The following is a 19,710-nucleotide window of genomic DNA, read 5'->3' as shown; positions in this document are numbered from 1 at the left end:
CCCAAAAGCCTTTTGGGTTTGTTTTTACACTGTTCTAACATTCACCAAGTCTGGTTTGGTTTAAAAAAAAAAACCTTAGTTCACCCACTTAGATGTGAAATTATGTTGGCTCTATAATGCTAAAATTACTGTTTGTTTAAATGGAGTCTGGTCAGGTTGGCAATGGTGACTTCAGGGCTGTTTTTGGTTAAACAAAAAGGTCTATCTCAGTAGGATCCTTTCCATAAGCTCGTTTAGTGGACCTAAATTGACGGTGAACACTTGCCCCGAATTGTCACATTGCAGTCTGTTTTAGACACACACAAAAAAAGCGAAAAAATAAAAAACAAAATTGTAAATAGCCTTCATTTAAAAACATAAACCTATTGTATAATTTACAACCTTTCAGATATTAGGTTTTGGAGAAGTTAAGTAGGCCCTCTGGTTTTATTTGTATTCGGTCTTGCTGCACAAAAACACCTTTGTTCTGTGTTCATTGTTTATTTGATAATAATACAGTTATAAATGCTGATAATCCATTAAGAAAGTTATTAATAAATGGATGTTGGTGCAGATCCTCTGCAGCCTTTTCCCAGAAGTGCGTGGTCATATGGTTTAATCTGTCACCATGATTTTTTCACAACCTGGCAACTGATGATTTAAAACTTTCCTGGAACATTCTCCACACTGACAATAGCCTGAGGTAAACACTCAATCTGTCAGTTTTTGCAATAAAAACTCCTCAACTTAAAAATGTTGCCAGCCAAACTCTATAAATCAACCCCCAATGTTATATCACTTAAAGTTTCCTGTCCACTAAATCCCTGCTGACTTGTCCTCTCGCTGTTTTCCGTCCCTCCCTGTCAGATCCTGCGCATCTGTACGAGGTACACGCCCGACCAGGACACCATGACCTTTTCGGATGGGCTGACCCTCAACCGGACGCAGATGCACAACGCTGGCTTCGGCCCGCTCACCGACTTGGTGTTCACTTTTGCCAACCAGCTGCTGCCCATCGAGATGGACGACACGGAGACAGGCCTCCTCAGTGCCATCTGTCTCATCTCCGGAGGTGGGTGAGCCGGGGCAGAGTGCTGGGCGCTCAGTGAGGGGAGGGGACAACAGGAAAGGACAGGATAAGAATGTAACTCAGAGAGAAAGGAAGGACACAAACATTAGTGTGAAGCACTGCTTGGAAATATTCAGGACCTGTCGTCACATGTTGCATATGTAGCAGTTCAACCACAGAATGATCTTCCTGTCTTATTGTTACATTTTAAAGTCTAATTTGAAAGGGAGGGTACAGCAGAAATGCCTCCAAGCCTCTGAGTGGGCGTGCTGGCTACATGTTTGTTTGACAGCAGAGTGAGGAGGGGCAGGCAGAGACAAAGTAAACAAACTTGTTGTAGCAGTTGAAGAATAGGGAGCACATCATTTAGCATCTGAGATGACACGTGTTGACCTTTGCTGATGAGTCTTGTTCAACAAGCTGCGGTGCAGGACAAGTTGTGTCAATGAGGTCAAGATGGGGGCATTAGCTCGAAAGCTAATATAGGCTGAGGCTGTTTTTGACTTGGTCAGTAAAGACAGAACAATGACAGCTGAAAATGCAAGACTTTGTAACTTAAACTAGACTTAACTAGGTTTTCTCCCATAAATGAAAAGATGAATTCATAAGTAATCAAATGTACCTTTGCTCATTTCCCAACCATTTCTGCTGCTGCAGTCTTACTTTAACTAACAGACTTTAGATAGGTATTCTATTATACTACAATTCAGATAAATATTTAATTTTTTTCAATCACACAAAGTAAAGCAGGAAGTAGAATAATAGTAGTTTCCTGTTTGCTTGCTCTACTCAGGTCTAAACTCCAGCAACAGTTGTACACACAACAACCATATTTTAAGACCAACTCATTTGGGCTTGTGACAACAGGTTGTCCTTAAAATGTCAAAATCTTTATAAATATTAGGCCTTTTAAAGTCATTAAATAGTCTGAAATTTGAATTTGTGAAGTCTTAATTGCCACAAACATTTTATCTAATTTTATGTGTCCATCTTTTCATTTCTTTTTGTCAAAATGAGTCGAGCTTTTCTGAGTTAAAGTCCAGATTTCTGATGTTATAAATCTGTAAAGAGAAAGTACCACTGAACCTAAAACTGTCTTTTATTTAATACTTGCACTTACCTGTTGGCAAAATGTAGATAAAGCTAACTCACTCTAAAAACCATACGCCAACATGAAACATTCCTCTGCATGTGACCACATATATACTCCTTACATTTATCCTTACCTGCAATGCTTGAATAAAAATAACAAGATGTGGGGCGTTGGTGGCTCAGTGGATAGAGCAGGCGCACCATGTACAAAGGCTCAATTCCAGCCTGTGGCCCCTTGCTGTATGCCATCCCCTCTCTCACTCCCCCTCCACACTTGATATACTGACCTATCCATTAAAGACAAAAGCCCAAAAAATAATCTTAAAGAAAAAGATGTATTGTTTAAAAATGTTGAAACTGTCTTTAAAGTATTAACTTTGAGGATCTGTTACCTGTCGACACCCTGCAGAAGCTGAAATGTGTTGGTCTTTAGCAAAGTTGTTCTATACACTACAACTGTTGCTGGATTTTTTTATTTCTTAAGACTTATTTCGCATCTCCATGCATCTTGAAAGTAGATTTACTTTGCACTGTTTGCTTGCTCTGTCAGCTCACCTTAATAATGACATCTTTAAAGCAACTGATTCAAGACCATCTTTAGAAATTAAGAGATATTCTGGATTTGTTACCACTTGTGGCAGCTGCTCAGCAAACGTTACACAGACTTGCTTTAAAGCTACATACACTGGGTAACTGCTAAAAACTGTCACTATATTCACACGGCACTAAATGCGACGATGTGACTCAAGATTTTGTTACTATATTGCCAATTTCTCTTCTGAAATGTTTTAAAAACATAATTTAGTGTACTGTTTAGCTGTAAAACGAGGACATTTGCGACCAGCAGTTCACAAGCCATGATTGACATGATTGACAGCTGCATTAGAGACTCCTAAACCCTGATTGGTTGTCTCTGATGCGTTGAGATAAATTCCAGCAAATGCCATCAGAAGCAGGAGGAAGAGGAGGACGGACATGATTATTTTTCACAGATCATCTGTCTTGTGTACGACTGTGTGGATAAAGTGACAGTTGTAGCAAATATAACACAAAGTAATTTTCATAAAAGATACTGACGACAGCTTTAAAATTACACATGTGATCAAGTTTATCCATAGAATCTGGTGTGGGCACAGACACAGGGTGCATTTATGAAAACAAAAAAATAAGAAGTACACATTACAAATCTAAATTGTTTGCTGCAGTTTCATTTCAGTTGAACTTTAACAGAAGATTTGATTTGTCGTCTTCAGCATTTTGTTAATCACCTTGTGACCCCTCAGAGTTATCTCATGACCCCCGGGTTAGGAAACACTTTTGCAGCTTCAGCCAAAAAACATATCAGTGTCTGTCTGCAAAACCCCATCACACTCTTTCATTCTGTCCGACGGATATGTCAAATTAAAGGCTTTTTGCAGCCTGATTACATCATATATTTAGCATTAACTCTGATTTAAAGACGTAAACAGAGTTGATAGTGTAGTCTTGAGGTGCATCAAGTGGAATGAACAAACTGATCCACTCCACATTAAAACCATGCCTGACTGCTCTCCATTCAACATAGTCAGCCCGTATTGATTCCTGCGGATAAATATTGAGTGGAGCTGCAGCCCAGTTTGGGATGAAAGTAAGCCAGAATCCACAGGAGTCTGAAACCAGGTCAACCACAGGTTGCTATCAGTGAGGCAGCACAATCCTGACAGCCAAACATGTCGGGGGGGAGTGAAGGGGAAGGAGGGCTGACGTACAGGTATGTCACAGGAGCGTCTGTTAGCTGAGCAGAATGTTTGAACTGCCCTCCCAGAAGAAATAAGCCTTCTCTGGTTGTTTTCCACTGAGATACCCGAGGCATGACTAACTCCCTCATGCCAGGCTACACACACGTTAACACACAAGTCTCTGTCCTCTCCCCCTCACTCTCACACACACACACACACACAAAGTTTTACTGTATGTCCACTAAAGTTACACAGTTGTCACCATCGCGCTCCTCCCTCCTCTCTACCTTTCATTTTCACCGCTGCTCCGGCTCCATCACTGCCGGGGTTTCATTTAACAATATATATTTATATACTCAATCCCCAGAGACTCTGCAAATGTTACAGACTCTTGCATAATCCGTGGACAGTGTGAGACACCTCTGATTGCATCTGTAATAATCACACACCTTGACTGCAGCTCCTGCAGCAGCTGATCTCTGTGCACACACTGCCACCTTCTGGTCTGATGGTGTAGTGTGTGTTATTATACATGTACCAGGTCAGTCATTCCAAATTTTGTTCAAAGCCACAAAAATGTCTTTAAAGATTAGATAAATAAAGTGACTATCTTCCAAATTAGCGTGGTGGTGGGGGTGCAGTAAGAAAAAGGTAGTTTCACTCATGAGAACATCAGAATACATTTTTACACAGAACATATTGTACATTTCTTGTATTGTAATTGCTTTATGAAGGGATTTATTTACACCCAGTATTAACAGGAGAACCAAAACTCTCCTAATGTACATATGGACATGTGAATAATGTGCTAAGATTGGAAACAACGTGAAGCTCTCCTTTAAATTCCAGTGGAGTTCCCAAGTTTCCAAAGATAGCTAACAGGTCAAGCTTAACTTTGGGGAAATATGTATCAAGTGTTGGACGAGACAGCTTGAACGTTTCACTCCTATGGAATGGTGCGGCCATGAAAACATGAAGTCTTGGGTTTCAGTATTTCTCTCAGTGTTGAGAATGACGCCGTGGAAAAACATGATTAAAGGGAAACTACTTGCAGTTTAATGCGACTTGGTATCATCATCAGCTGGCTGACAGGATTTTCAGATAAGCTGCTGCTGTGTCTGGAGCTAAAACCAAAAGTTGGCACACCTGTAATGTTGCTAATAATCCTTCATGCACAGTAAAAATCTTAAGTGCACACAAGTCTGAAGTCTGATTGTCTGACTGCTTATAATTCTTGCTAGTAGACCTTATTTTGTGCTTTAGGTCTCAGATCTCAGCAATGATTCAACCAAGGACTGTACTACAACACAATATTGTAGAAGTGGCACTTACTATTGTGAGGATTGCTTGAAAAGGCTATTTGTACATGTAATAATGCCTCAAGGGCTAACCCTAACCCTAAACAAAAATTTAAAGTGCTACACCTACAGCCCAGTTACCAGAGGAAAACATTGGCATTGTACGTTCCTGCAAACCAGACACCTTATGTTTGTAGAATCCATATGTATTATATCAGTGTTTCTAAAGGTGGAGGGGATGGTGGATGGCATGATATCCAGGCATTCAAGACCAACAAAACCATTTGTTAGCAAGTCATCGCTGCATCTTTCAGCAGCTTTTGAGCCACCAAATGTTGCCGGGATAATGCTATGAAAAACAGTTTTTTTTTTACCAAGACATTGCTGTATTTCCTGCCGGAATACTGCCGCCAAAAGTGGTTGTAATTTACTGAGACATAAATGTTTCCTGCTGGAATACTGTTACAAAAAGTGGTTGTTTTTTAATGAGACATTGCAGTGTTTTTTGCCGGTGTAATGCCACAAAAAGCTGTTGTGTTTTACGAAGACATGGCAGTGTTTCCTGCTGGTATACAGCCATGAAAAGCGGTTTGGCTTGAGTTTTCTGCAAGATTTGTCCCACCAAAAGTGCGTATTTTCAGTCAAAACATGATCTTTTCCTGACCATAACTGAGTGGTTTTGTGCCTAAACATAACCACTTTTTAACCACAGCATTGTTGAAATGTAAGTTTCAATATATATGTGCTACATGATAACATGCAAATGTGGTTTGCAGAAATGTACCATGCCAGCATTTATTCTGGTGTTTGGGTTGACACGTAATACCTGCAACAGTTAGCCAGGGTTGTGTAATCTGCTGGAACCTGCAAATTATATTGTGATGAAAGTAAAATTACAGCTGGTCTTCTCCACATTGCCGATGGCTGAATATGACGTATAATAAAGTCAAATAAAAGCCGTAAACATGATGAATGTACAAGCAGAAATCTGGAGTCAAAGGAAGCTGCCAACTAAAAGGTCCAAAACATTTTCTGATGAAGGATTTTGAGCCAGCGTCTCTATTCACAGAGCAGAGGCGCCGATGCATTTGACCATTGAGTCATCCTAATAATCACTGTGTGCAGAAAAGTGGTCTGTGAATAGACGCATAGCTTTGAATACCCCGTCTGCTGATTAGTTTTGATGGCTTCAGTTGATGCTTCCCTGCTGTTTGAGACTCTAAAACCCCAGTTATCAGAGCTTAACATTACGACTCAAAAGAAAGGATTCAAATTAGTTTTCTGCTTAAGTTATCTCATTGTAACCATCTCGGCAATCTCTCCTCTGCAGCAAATGAGTTGACATAATGAGATAAACTCTTCCTATTTAATCAAAGCAGGCTTCATGCTGTGATACATGTATTAGCCTCTAGCTTGTCTACATCAGATAAAGCCAAGACATGGATTTGTCATAGCTGAGCCTCAAGTCTGACTTGATTTGTGTCTGCGTGTGTGTGTGTTCGTGTTGTAGACCGTCAGGACCTGGAGGAGCCCTCTAAGGTGGACCAGCTCCAGGAGCCACTCCTGGAGGCTCTGAAGATCTACGTGAGGAAGCGTCGGCCCAGCAAGCCGCACATGTTCCCCAAAACCCTGATGAAGATCACAGACCTGCGCAGCATCAGCGCTAAAGGTAGGAAGAACATGAACTTACAGTGATGTTGGGTGACTGCAGTCAGAAGATTACAATAGTGCAGGAGCAGTCTGGGTCTGCTGTGGGCATTTTGGCTCTTGGTACTACAGTACCCATAAGCCTCAGCCACTGTTGCTATGGAGAAGCAGCCAGTCAGAGGCGCCAGTCAGAGCAGTGGAGAATTCAAAACGTTCACTGTTGCAGTTGTGAATGTAAGACTCCAAATGTCCACCCCTTGGACGTGTGACATGTTCACTGTCATCACGAAAAGTCTGTAAAAGCAGAGACTGCAAGCTGCTGCTAACATTACAGTTTAGCTGAGGAGGACGCCACAAATGTTTACTTCTCGCACTGTCACAAGTACGAGTCTCTTGACCATGAGTAGATGCACTCCTCCTTCAAGAGAAAATAATTCCGACGTGAAACTGCTCACAGCAAGGTCTGTGGATTATCTTGAGTAGCCATGATTTCTGGAAAGAGACATTGCTGTTGAGGGGTTTTTTGTATATATTTTTTTGGCGCTTTGAGCACCATAAGTCAAGAGCCATCTAGTTCCATCATATTTGAGACAAGGCAAACATCTCTACTGCTGATATCTCCACGTCAGAACAATGTAGACTGATATCTTGCGCTGCAGGTAAGAGGAGAAACAAACATATTTTTATTTTCAGGTGAACTGTACCTTTAACTTCTCTAAACTGGCTCATGTGAAACCCTATTGATTTGAACTTTCCGTCGCTAACTTTTAATGCACATTCTGGACCAGTTTATAGCGCTGAGCTTTTAACCCCGTATGAGCCTGAGTATACTCTGAGATCCTCAAAGGCCCTCCTGCCCCTCAGCAGACCTCGGCCCCTTGACTTTGGGATGACGTGCCTGAAGAAGTTATTGTAGGTGTCCCTATACTTTATCCCCTTTGTATCCGTCGTTCAATCCCATCTTTTCAACTTGCCTTTTTATAATGTTGCAAAGGTTTATGTGGTCGCATTACCAGCTTATGTTCTTACTGATGCTTTAACTGTTTGTACTGGTTTTATTTGTCTCCTTATCCTTTGAGTTTTTCTTTTTGAAGTATCGCTTATTCTGGGTTTTACTCTTTTGTTTTATGGGGTGTCTTCTAAAGCAGCTTAACATTGCTTTTAAAGTGCACTACATAACTGACTTACTGACGCAAAGTTGATGCAGAGGTTCAATAGAGGCAGTTGAAAGTGTTTTTGATATTTTTATACATGATGTCTGACTGGAGGAATCATGTTTCTTATGATCGGGACGTGAGCACTAAGGGATTTAAGTATATGTCACGTAACATAACGTAACATAAGTATGTTAAGTTAAAAGAAGTTTCTCACAGGATAATGAACAGCAGCGTCCTGGGTGAAAGTCCAGTGTTTGTGTCACCAATCCACCGCCCCGACCTCCTGCCTATGCTGACTTTTTCACTGTTAATAGTACCTATGAGGTTGTAACATAAACCACCTTCCGTAGCAGGACTTCATTAAACCAGGGACTTTGTGTGTCCACAATGACAAAAGATCTTTATTGACCTTCCATTGGCAGTGTTTCTGTGCCACGGTCACGTAATGCTGGTTAAGAGGTCGTGCTCATTTTTCTTATCTCTGTACAACCAGGTTGCTTTTTATCTGTGATGAAGATCACTCAGTTATCACCACATGAAATAAATACCGCACTTTGGATCAGAGGAGATCGTGGTGTATTGTCACATGTAAAGTATCATACAACATGATAAGGACCATGAGATGTGGTTGAAAGCCAAGAAAAAAAATAGGAAAGTGGATCTTGGGTCAAAAGAGCACAGTGCGATATTCTCAACATAGAGGTGGCAACTAATGATGCTAACTCCATAAACAGTGCTAACAATGGCAACAGTGCTGACAGAGCTTACAGTGTTAATCAAGGGGAACCCTGAAGGCGGGCGCTGCGCTTCTGTGACGCTGCTGTCCAGATATCAGCAGTAACCACCATATGAGCGCAGTGCGAAAGGTCGGCGATGAGCTAGCCAGTGGTATGCACGTGCAGTCGGACCGGCTTACCACAAAAAACGCAGAGAAGCTCGGATTGCAACACGCACAGAGGTAGTGTGACTTCAGTCTCTGCTCAGGACGCCATTACCCCACTTTATCTTTACGTAGCAAATAGAGGTTTGCTGCTTTATTAGTGTTGCAGGCAGAACCCCACTTTTTTTTTTAACTATTTCCAATTCCAGCATCAAGAATAAATGTTCACTCTCCAATTTTAACCCTTGTATCATGCCCTCATCATGGTCTTGCAGGAGCAGAGCGGGTCATCTCTCTGAAGATGGAGATCCCGGGTTCGATGCCGCCGCTCATCCAGGAGATGCTGGAGAACTCAGAGGGCCAAGATGGCCAGAGCAGCAGTAGCAGCAGCAGCAGCAGCAGCAGTAGCAGCAGCAGTAACAGCAGCAGCAGCAGCAGCACTTCAGCCGAGGCGGGGGCCAGCCCCAGCAGTAAGGGCAGTCCCAACGAGGACGCCGCCGCCGCTGAGTCGCCGGAGTCAGTGGACACCGAAGGGGCAACGGCCACACCACCCAGCGACGAGCCCTAGGAGGCTGTCTCTGACATTCCTTTGCACAAAAAAGGAACAGCCAGGCAAGGCGCCGCCCCCCTATAACCCCTCTACCCCAACTCCTTTGCTTGGTATTACGTTATCTTTATATCCTCGTCCTATTTTTCTCCCCCGTTCCCCTGAAATTCTCTCCTTAAAAAGAAAACGTCAACACGGAGGCCTCAAAGGATCAGTGCTTTGTGTATAATTCTGAATTGAGCTCTTATTTGCCGTGGTGTCTCTGGGACAGGGACTGCGACAGGAAGGGCGTGGCCCTCGCAAGCCGCCAGAGATGATACTCCTCAGGTCTCCTGTGTAAATTCTTATCTGCATGACGGGAGTTTGATAAGTGGTTTTACTCCTCCTCTCTCTCTTTCTCTGTCCTCATCTCTTCTCATCTCTCGTATTGTTGGCATACGTACATTGTACATACCATTGTATGGTTAGATCTCTGTTTCTATGATGAATTTTGTGGTGCTTTTTCATTGTCTTAAATATTATCTTTGAGGCGATACATCAAGGTTTAAAGCGGGACTAATTGTAAGTCCTTCAAAAAGTTATCTAGAATGTTATTGCATATAGACATTATGGAAGTCTAATATTTTATATTTGTTCCTATATTTAAAACGGTTTTTGTCTTTTATAACACTTATTGGTTCATGTCTCTACATGAATAAGTGTACATCCACACCGCCAGAATGCAAAGCTCTCCATATCGACAGCCGAGTCTGTTCAACTGTTTCCTCAAAGGAGAGAAGCACAACAGCAGAAGCCTTTGGTACACACTCATCAGGTTGGCCGCGTCTGTTAAAGTCTCCGTCTCGACATGAATCACCGAGACCCGACAAACGAGATTAGATTCTGAATAGGCCAGTCTATGAAATCAACTCATCTGCTGGCTGTATCTCCTCAGTAAATCAGTTTACCTCACTGTCAAAACAAATTGGGGAAATTAGGTTGCTGATAGATGCCAGAGATTTTTCTGCAGCAGGCTGTGATTGCATAGGACGCCTTTTGTTTCCATTTCCCTGTAATCCTATACATCAGCTGGACCGTGATTCAGCTTAAACTGCTGCACTTTATTATCATCATCTGGTCAGTTAAGAGGTTTAACAACAATTTGTTTCCCCTAAATAAACAGTTTTCCTTTGGCGTCATGCTTATTTTCACTGGAAGATGTCTGTCTTCACATTACTTGCTATGTGTTGCTCTAATTTCCACCAACATGATTTTGTTGTTCAGTGGGGGGTAAAGTCTCATCGTCAGGGAAACTAATTTATAAGAAAATACCTAGAATACACCCAACAGCCAGAGAAAAATGTTGGCATTATACATTTCTGCAAACCAGGAATACGTTACGTTAACCATTATTTTGCAGCGGATATGTTAAAACTTGACATCCCAACAACGCTGTGGTTAACGTGGTAAGGTTAAGGTACAAAAACAACTTGGTTATTGTTAGGAAAAGATCATGTTTTGGCTTAAAATACCTGGTTTTGGGAGTAGAAAGTAGCCTGGAAACAAGGAAACAACTGCTTTTCATGGCACTATCCCGCTGGAAAAACAGTGACAGGTCGCCAAAAAACATCCACGTTGCACAATCCTGGCAGGAAAGGCGGCAATGTCTCAGGAAAAACAATCACTTTTCATGGCATGGTGAAACACAGAGACAGACCACTGAAAAACACCCATGTGTGGTGGCTACAAAGCTGCTGGAAACACAACTCACGAAAAGTCGTTTTGATGTGTGTTGGTCTTGAACAGTGGTCTGCAGCTCAGCAGGCGTTTAGCCTCGGTGTCACACCATCCACCATCCCCTCCACCTCCTGATGACAAAGTCAGCTCATATACTACGTCACTTTAGAAATGTTGATATGATACATATGAAACGTAAATGAGTTTGCAGAAACACACAAAGCCAACATCTTCTTCTGGTGACTAACAACAATTAAACTGAGATGAAAATAAATCCTTAAAACGTCCGTCCCCATTCTCTCTTTGCAGACTGGCATGTTGCCCTCCTGTTAGCAAACAGAGCCAACATTCATCTCCTCTTACTGTACCTGGTATTAAATGAGTCTCTGTAACTTTTGCTGAAGAGCAGCCCAGGCAGTGTAGAAACATAGTAGAGTCACTCAGTAATCTCACAACAGGTAGCATAAACCACCATAAACTACCAGAATAAGTAAGGCTGATGCTGCAAAACCCCTGAGTGTGCTAAACTTAATTTAAGATTATGAGTTCAGCCTCACTCAGATTTATAATCCAGTTTTATTACAACTTTGGTCTTTTTTTGTAGTTTTGTGTTTCCCTAACTTAGGGGGTGATCACACAGAAATGAGACGCTAGAGACGTGGACGCTTCAAAGACGCTTGAAACGCTGGAAGCGCTTATTCAATGCGCGCTAGCTACTGGCATCTGACGCTCAGGAAAGTTGAAAATATTTTAACTTCTCAGCGTCTACGCACATCTACAAACGCGCGTCTAAAAAGACGCCGGAAAAACGCCTGTCTAAAAAGATGCTTGAACACCGGTCAGATGCGCCGTATCATAGGAAAACAATGGTTTTGCTGGCGTCGCGTTTCTGGCGTTTCATCTCGGTGTGATCGCTCCCTCAGTCTATCAGCTCTATGTTATTGTAACATTGTACTCATCAAAGTAAATGCTGAGATGCCACAAAGCGATCGTACTTAATTTGGCAAAACTTTTGGCTTATTTACAACCTGTCTGATCGTCTGACTGATTGTGTTTCCTGCCCTGTTGAACCTATTTTATTGATGTTTAGTGTATTCCGAACTCTCCGAAATAAACCAAATCGATGTAGGCGACTGGCAATTGATTTCAGTTGCGGAGATATGTCTAAAACCTTTAAATGAACAACCAAACTTGTTCATTTCTGTTGTGATTTTCAGCCGTAACTGTAACATTTAAAGATATATAGTTAAACACGGTGGTCCAACCCATCTGATGTTTCTGCTGTGCTTATTTTATGTCCCGTGTGTTACTTTGCTAGCATCTTTTATAAACCAAATCCACCGGCACAGAAGCTAAGCAATGTACTTCTGTTGGCTGGGTGGCAGTAAAACATATTTTAGCCACCATAAAAATCAATATCAGTTTAAGTGTACGCCATATTTAGAATATTTTCTCCACTTTTCTTTACACACTACCAATCGAGGCAGATGTAGGCCAACAACTCCCATGGTCTGCAAGGTAAAATTACTCGTTGGGCTGTCTGACGCCAAAGTTAAAGCAGTGGAAATATTCCAAATATAGCATCTTAAACTGATATTGAATTTTATTTTTTTTTATGTGGCTTAAAACTAACCAATTGAAGTAGCATTTGCTCTGTGCCATGTCATTTTGTGTACGTGATGCAGGGCTATTCAGTCTATTACTTTTGTGAGTACAAAAATCATGGTCGAAACTACAAAAAAAGGACACTGTAGTAAACTGTAGTTTTTCTGTAGCCTTTGTGTTGCTTTAGGTCACATGTAACCGTCCTCGTGCTCTTGTGTTAACTAGTACTTCTGTGTTTTGTGTTTGAGCTTTGAGTCTGATCACAGCCTGTGGCAGCTTTTTGAAAAATCGCCTGGACGTCAACCTAATGAGTGTGTAACTACCGCTAACAGCATCTACTACCAACTGGGCTCTACAAACGCACATGGGCTCTGTTATGGCCTTATGAGCAGAGCTCCTCAACCCGCTTTTCTCTCCCTTTTCAGAAGTGTCTTGTTAGAACCGGTGAAACACGGGGGCAATGCAATCCTTAAAACACACTGATGACCGGACCATGTGGGTCGGGACGATTGTACACTAATGTAGAAAGCACACGGTGGGGTGGGATCCACAAGCCCTCTCCAAACGTTCGCCTTCCTCTTCAGACTTGACAGTGTAAGCTACATTTAATGATGCAAAAGGAGATTCTTGATGACCTCTTAACCCCCTGAGAAGTGCAGTCGAGTAAAGCTTCTCTTTGGACAGTAGATCCAACTGAGCTCTTAATCTCATTGGCGGGGAAGTAGGCGGTGTGTCTTGCATCGGATGAGGTGTTCCCGCAGAAGATGATCCCAGAAAGATGCTTTTCTGCACAGCTGAGGTCACACATGATACTAAACAATAAGAAATAAACTTCATTATATCCTCTTACAGGACCCAGATCCCTCACTACCCTGCTGTCCCTGCTGGCTGAACAATGGCTCCATTCACTCCGATAGCGAGCGGTTGTTCACTTACAGCACAGAGGACAAACTGTAGCACTTAAATATGTTGAACCTTTGAAACATAGATGCAGTACTGAAACTGAACAGTATGAAGGCTGACAGCAGAACCTCTGCAACCAAAGGGGGAGGCCAAAGTTCAGCTTTAGAGAAATTAAGCACAAAATGTATCTGTCACAGAAAATATTAATACTTAAACAGTTTTGGAAATGCTTCTACGCTGCTTACAGGAAAAGATGGTTTTATTTATATCGCAAATGATTCAGGAAGTACTCGAGGTCTGGAGCACTACAGATGTCTGAATCACGGAAAATAAGCAAGTTTTTAACACTAGTGAAAGTTTATAAGCAGATATTTGTGCCAGTAGGTATTGAATTTGGTTCATCTGAATTTGTGTTTTGTCTTTTCAAGCTGTATATATCAAGTCTTCAATGAATTTGCATTGACTTTGTTTATACAGGTATGAAACCAAACTGAATTAGATCCAAGTTTACTTTTCGATGCTACAGTGCAAACAAGCTTAGATCTACCCCAGTGGGTTGAACTGACTGTATGAAATGACATGAGAGGGATAGGATATGCGCTTTTGCATTTGAAATTGAATTTTAGAAAATCTGAATTTTTTTTAAATTGTATTGAATTTGAACTTCTTCTAGCCCAGTTTGAACTTGGTATCAGGTTTTACAGGTCTTTGTCAACCTTGTATACAGCATTTGACAAAACAGTCTCAAGGTCCACTTCCTTGTTTGTTCTATAGCTTTCAGCTGTATCACATGATCTTCATCAGCAGATAGAACTTGAGAGGTTCAAACTTCACATGATTAAGAGCAGCAGTAGGACTTCTCAAATCCATATCGGCCTGTCCATTCTCATCCCCAGGTTGTTATATACTGATGCTTTGTCACACCCCTCAGTGTGTGATATTTATGCTAAAGGCACCCTTTAGTGTCTTTACGAGATGCACAAGAATTTTAGCTAACTCCGATGTTAACTCATCTGCGGCAATAATTGATGCTGAGAGCAACTGATGTGGTATAAAGAGCAAGTACGTCTGCATAGGTGTAGGGGTCAAACATATCAGGACTTTTACCCAGGAGACCCATAAAACCAAAAGTCTAAGTTGTTTGAAGGTAACGTTATGTAATTTAGGTATAATCGCCACGCACTGACGTCACTTACTTGACATATTCACGCTATGTTATTGTTACGTAACCTAATCGGGAGCATTACACGACATTAACCACGTGTTAAAATGTGGTTTAGCTTTGCTTCTCATAGGGATGCCAAAGGACGCCATGTGCATTGCTATGAGACACAAAGGAACGCGACAAAGTGTCGGTATTGGATGACCTGGAAATAAAAACGGGTTGTATTGTTTAGAGCCAGGAGTCAATTAGCCTAGCCTAGCTTAGCTCAGCATAAAGACTAGAGTGAGCTAAGCCATCTGTATCCCCATTTCCAAAGTCTAAAATATGCCTAAAAATGCATTCATGGCTTGGTCTTGGAAACAAAGAAGAAGTCATGTGATCAGACTTTATTAAATTGTCAAAACTGTGAACTTAAGGTCAACGTACTTGCTTGGTCTGGAGCTTTTACCCGGTCTTTATCAAATAGGCTGTCCAAACTCATTTTCTGTTGCACAAAATTTTTACTAGACAAAGTAAAAAAAAGAGGCATCTGAACACTCACATAACAATCCCAAAATACCAGTGCTAGACCAAGCATAGTTGATGTCCTAGGCAAGCTTTCTAATGATGATGATGATACAAATATTTTGGCACCTCAATCTATTGATTACTATAGAGTCAAATATTATGTGTCTGATTTGTAGGGTTGTAGGAAATTAAGTGATTTTGGATACAGTGAAGTTTAAACCTTCAATGATTGTGAGCACATCTTGTCCATGACAGTTTAGAAGTTGAGACAGTTTTCTTCTTGACCTCGAACACAGCAGATGAGCTCAGTTCCTTGAATACAAATGCAAATTCAAAATCTGGCACAAATATCTTCCCATACATCCTAAACACCTCCCAATATTTGCAGAGATGTAAACATACTGAAACTGTTGCAGTGACTAGATGAGTCATTCAGCTTCTTGTATTTGATCCGAAATAGGAAAGTAAGACAACCCTTTAGGGCAGTGAAGGGTTCTGGGTCTCAGCGGCACATAATGAAAACCCATCTGCATTCCATCCCTGCTCAGAAATACATATCATAAGGGAAACCAGAGCTGTTTCAGTTTTTTTTGTTTTAACGTGTTTGAATGTGAATAATGTCATGGAGTCTGTCAGAAGAATGATATGCAGTGTTAAGGAATACTTACTTCTATCTCAATGTAACATAGGATATGCTCTCCCTTGGTTCTCTCTCTGTCTTGCTCTCCTGGTGAGAGATGAAGGGAGGCATCTTGGTGTTTTTCTTTCTTTTATTTCTTTTTTTTTTTTTCTTTTTATTTTGAAGCTGGAAAACCTTCACAGCCGAAGAATGTCCACATCCACCCCTGAAGTGTCAGGACAGCCCTCAGGCGCCTGACTGCAGCAGGGACTGTTATCTGTTAGGAAACAACTTCACAATGCTGAATTACTCTTGTTCGTTTCTGTTGAATGTTGTACCGACGTAACTGTAATACTCTACTATCTAGCTCACTGCAGAGATGTTATATAAATGGTGTGTGCTTTGCATTCCAATTGGCAGCTCTGTGGAAAAGACGCTCTGTTATTTGTCCTTGAGAACATCGACTCACATCCAAGTTAAAAAATAAAAGAAGAAGAAGAGCAGGAGGAACTGGAACTTGGTGGGCTGATCTGGGCATCCAGGTCGGACTCCACATGATACATGCATATATATAATTTGGGACAATGAGAAAGAGGAGCCCGCCAATGGGAGGAATGGACGACCAAGTCACCTCAGCACCCGATATCGTCGATATGTTCTGTTCCTGTTCCATGTCAAACAACAGAGCTGCGTGCCCCCTCCTCAGCCAGGGAGCCAATCAGCTGTCGTCAATCAATCAAACCCAATCAATTGACAGCTATTTGGTTAACAGGTCAACTAATGAACTAGGGTTTGACCGATATGGGGTTTTGAAAACTGACATTTTTGGATTTAATCAGCTGTAGGCGATGTTTTGTGCCAATAATCAGTTAAAGGAAAAACTGATCTTCAGATATTCTTAAACAGTTTGATATCAGCCTGGTTTTTTAAGTGTAGTCTAAGTCCTTCAAACTTCCTTGTCTATTAGATTTCCTAGAACGCCTTTCAACAACCTCCACGCAACCACCCTCCAGTATGCCTCCAGGAACAGTGCTGGACTTTAAAGCCAATTGGACACAAGGTCGAACTGTGAAATTACAACTTCTGGGTCCATCATGTGATGCCATCGGACCCAAAATACTTCTACCCATAGACTTACATTGTGAAAGAGATGTGTAAATCAGTGGTTACATATTTTTCGAGCCTCACAACCTCCACAAATGACTTGTTTTACTATCAGGGCTTGATCCATTCTGTCTGATAACATGTCAAAAGTTTAGAGGAGCCACATGATTGAATAGTTTCATCCCCATTCTAGTTAGCAGAACGCTAAACCGGAAGTTAGTTGCTTGGCCGGTGAAGTCTCTTGTGCACTTGCTCTATGAGCCCAACAATTCGGAAGATGTGGGTAATTTTCTACCCAGGAAGTTGAACTTTGTTCCTGTATGCGCCATTAATGGATGTATCTAGAATTGGATACAGCTTTAGAAACGACCTCCTGTTCATTCTGGTGAAAGTTGCTTAGCGGTGCATGAAGGCAGAAAAAGCTTGATTTCTGCAGTATGCGATTACCCAGCAGGGTAAGGCGGTTGAGCGAGGCCAATGTCTGCCAGCTGAGCAGCTAATTACCTGTTTAGCCCTCCACTAACTTGAATGGGGATTGAATGGTTTAATATTGCAGCTCTTTATACTTTTTAAAAGTCCCGATAGTGGAACAAGTCATGGTGTGAGGGTTGTAAAGCTCAATTATTATTATTTTTTTGTTTCAGTTATTTATACGTTTCTTTAACAATGTAAGTCTGCGGGACTTTTTCTTTTTTGGCCTCATGGCATCATATGACGGACCTGGAAGTTATAATTTCACATTTGGCCACTCTTTCAAATTGGCCTCAAAGCTCTGTGCTGTTCCTGGGAGCTTAATGATACTGAGCAACGAGTTCTTTTTATACATCTAAGCCCTCCACTGGTAATACCTTAGCAGCACTGATCAATATTTTATATGGACAATAAGGACTCTACTAAGAATTTTACCTAAACATGCAGTCCTTCAAAGCGTTTTATCATCTTTTAGTGCTTTGTTTTGGTTTTAGAGCCCATAACGTAACCTTTTTAGTTAAAAAGCCCTCTCATGAACCAGCTGTTTGCAATGTAAACCTCTGATAAACCCACTGTACACAACCTGCTCAGCACCAAGCGTCAAAGTTAGCAATAAGCTAACTAGCAAAAGAGCTGCAGGAGTCATTTGTCAGGTGGCTAGAAATACGACTCCGCCATGAAAGCTGATGTTCCGTGTGTGCTGATGCGGTTCCCATTTGACCAGTTATCTTTGAACAATTCGTAAAAAATTTGGTATCTTAAAAGATTTTGTGTGAATCCTCTTTTAAATTTGAGCTATTGGATACCCCAAAATACAAATACTCATTGTATACTACAGGAACTGTTGGGTGGAAAGTTACACACCGAAAAAGAAAAACTGAAAGACTGTAATATTGCATTGACACCATGTTGGCAGAGCAGGACAAATTATATAACTCCCTATTATTCCGATTTAGGAGTGTTCATACGTTATATCATTTCAGTCTAGGCCTAGCCATTACCAACGTGTTGACATTTATGTATTTTCAGAGGTCAGAAATTCTAAATATTTTACTTAAATGGCAAGTAAGAGGCTGACATCAAGTTCTTTCTACTCTACAGTCTGAACAGTATGACGTGAACGCAGTATTAGCTCACATGCTAACTAGCTCCTCAGCCAGAAAACACAAAATGATAGTATTACAGGTATTGAAACTCAATATCATCCCGACATATCGGTCTAACCCTAGATTAAACACCTAACCTAGGAGCCAGAAAACATGACTGTGAACCTCAATATCAATCATTAACAGTAGCTCTGTTGTTGTCCGTCCTAAAGGTGTTCTTGGTGACATCACAAACTGTCCACAGTCGCCTTTTTACCATCGGTATCAGAGAACCTCACCACCAATCATATGCAGTGTTGTATAGTCGTGTTAATACGAGACATGATGGTCATGTCTTATTGGGCATGAGGGTGGAAGGGGGCAGGGGGCGTTGTGGATTTATCCCATCAGCCCCTGCTGCCAGCCCGGAGGGTGAAGTTGACCTTAGGAGCTGCTCTGAGGTTTGAGCTTCAATCTGTTTCAGCTCTCCATTTTAAATATTGTCTTTGTTTGTACATTAACATATGCTTTTTATGTTCATATACTGTTCAACTTTACCATGAACTGTCCTGGCAAAGTAATAAAATATATTTATTTTAAAATACTTGTGTGGGAATCTTTTTAGAAACAGCTGAATGAACCACGTAAAAGCATTTTGGAAAAAAGATAAGCTCAGGTGTTCGTAATGTTTTGATGACTGACTGCCATTTTAGGCAGGCAGAATATGACAGAGCTGCACAGGTAAGTGCACACACTTTGACTACTTCATGACATTTTATGTTTGATGACATACTATACTATGACTTTATTAAGGCAAACTATATTCTGACTTTTTTTTTATAACAAACTATAAGTTGCCTTTTTTATGACATAGTCCTACTATACAATGACTTCTTTAATTACGTTTTATACTATGATGTTTCATTAGGACATGCTTTACTAATAAATAAGACCCTAACCCTATATAAGACTTCTTTGTATCCCATACTGAACCCAGTGACCTATTTGAATAACTTAACTTTAAATAACTATAACTATAAATACTATAGTATGAACTTTTATTACATACTATATGATGACGTCTTTACTTACATATTATACTACTTTTATGACGGACTTAACTGTGACTATTTTTACTACATATTATG

General features: G+C 41.0%; 1 protein-coding gene across 1 annotated transcript in view; it reads left to right on the top strand.

The window, feature by feature from the left end:
* LOC126383889 (retinoic acid receptor alpha-A-like) overlaps window positions 1–19,145 on the top strand; it is a 102,407-nt gene extending 83,262 nt beyond the window's left edge. Inside the window, exons 6-8 of the mRNA XM_050034633.1 lie at window positions 847–1,051; window positions 6,667–6,825; window positions 9,116–19,145. Of these exons, the coding sequence (XP_049890590.1) occupies window positions 847–1,051; window positions 6,667–6,825; window positions 9,116–9,408 (657 nt within the window). The 3' untranslated portion in view covers window positions 9,409–19,145. The remainder of the gene's footprint in view (window positions 1–846; window positions 1,052–6,666; window positions 6,826–9,115) is intronic.
* The last annotated feature ends 565 nt before the right edge of the window (window positions 19,146–19,710 follow it).

The sequence above is a fragment of the Epinephelus moara genome, chromosome 22 (assembly GCF_006386435.1).
Source record: "Epinephelus moara isolate mb chromosome 22, YSFRI_EMoa_1.0, whole genome shotgun sequence".
NCBI lineage: Eukaryota > Metazoa > Chordata > Actinopteri > Perciformes > Serranidae > Epinephelus > Epinephelus moara.
The sequence above is the reverse complement of the archived record's forward strand: the minus strand, read 5'-3'. Positions and strand labels throughout refer to the sequence as shown.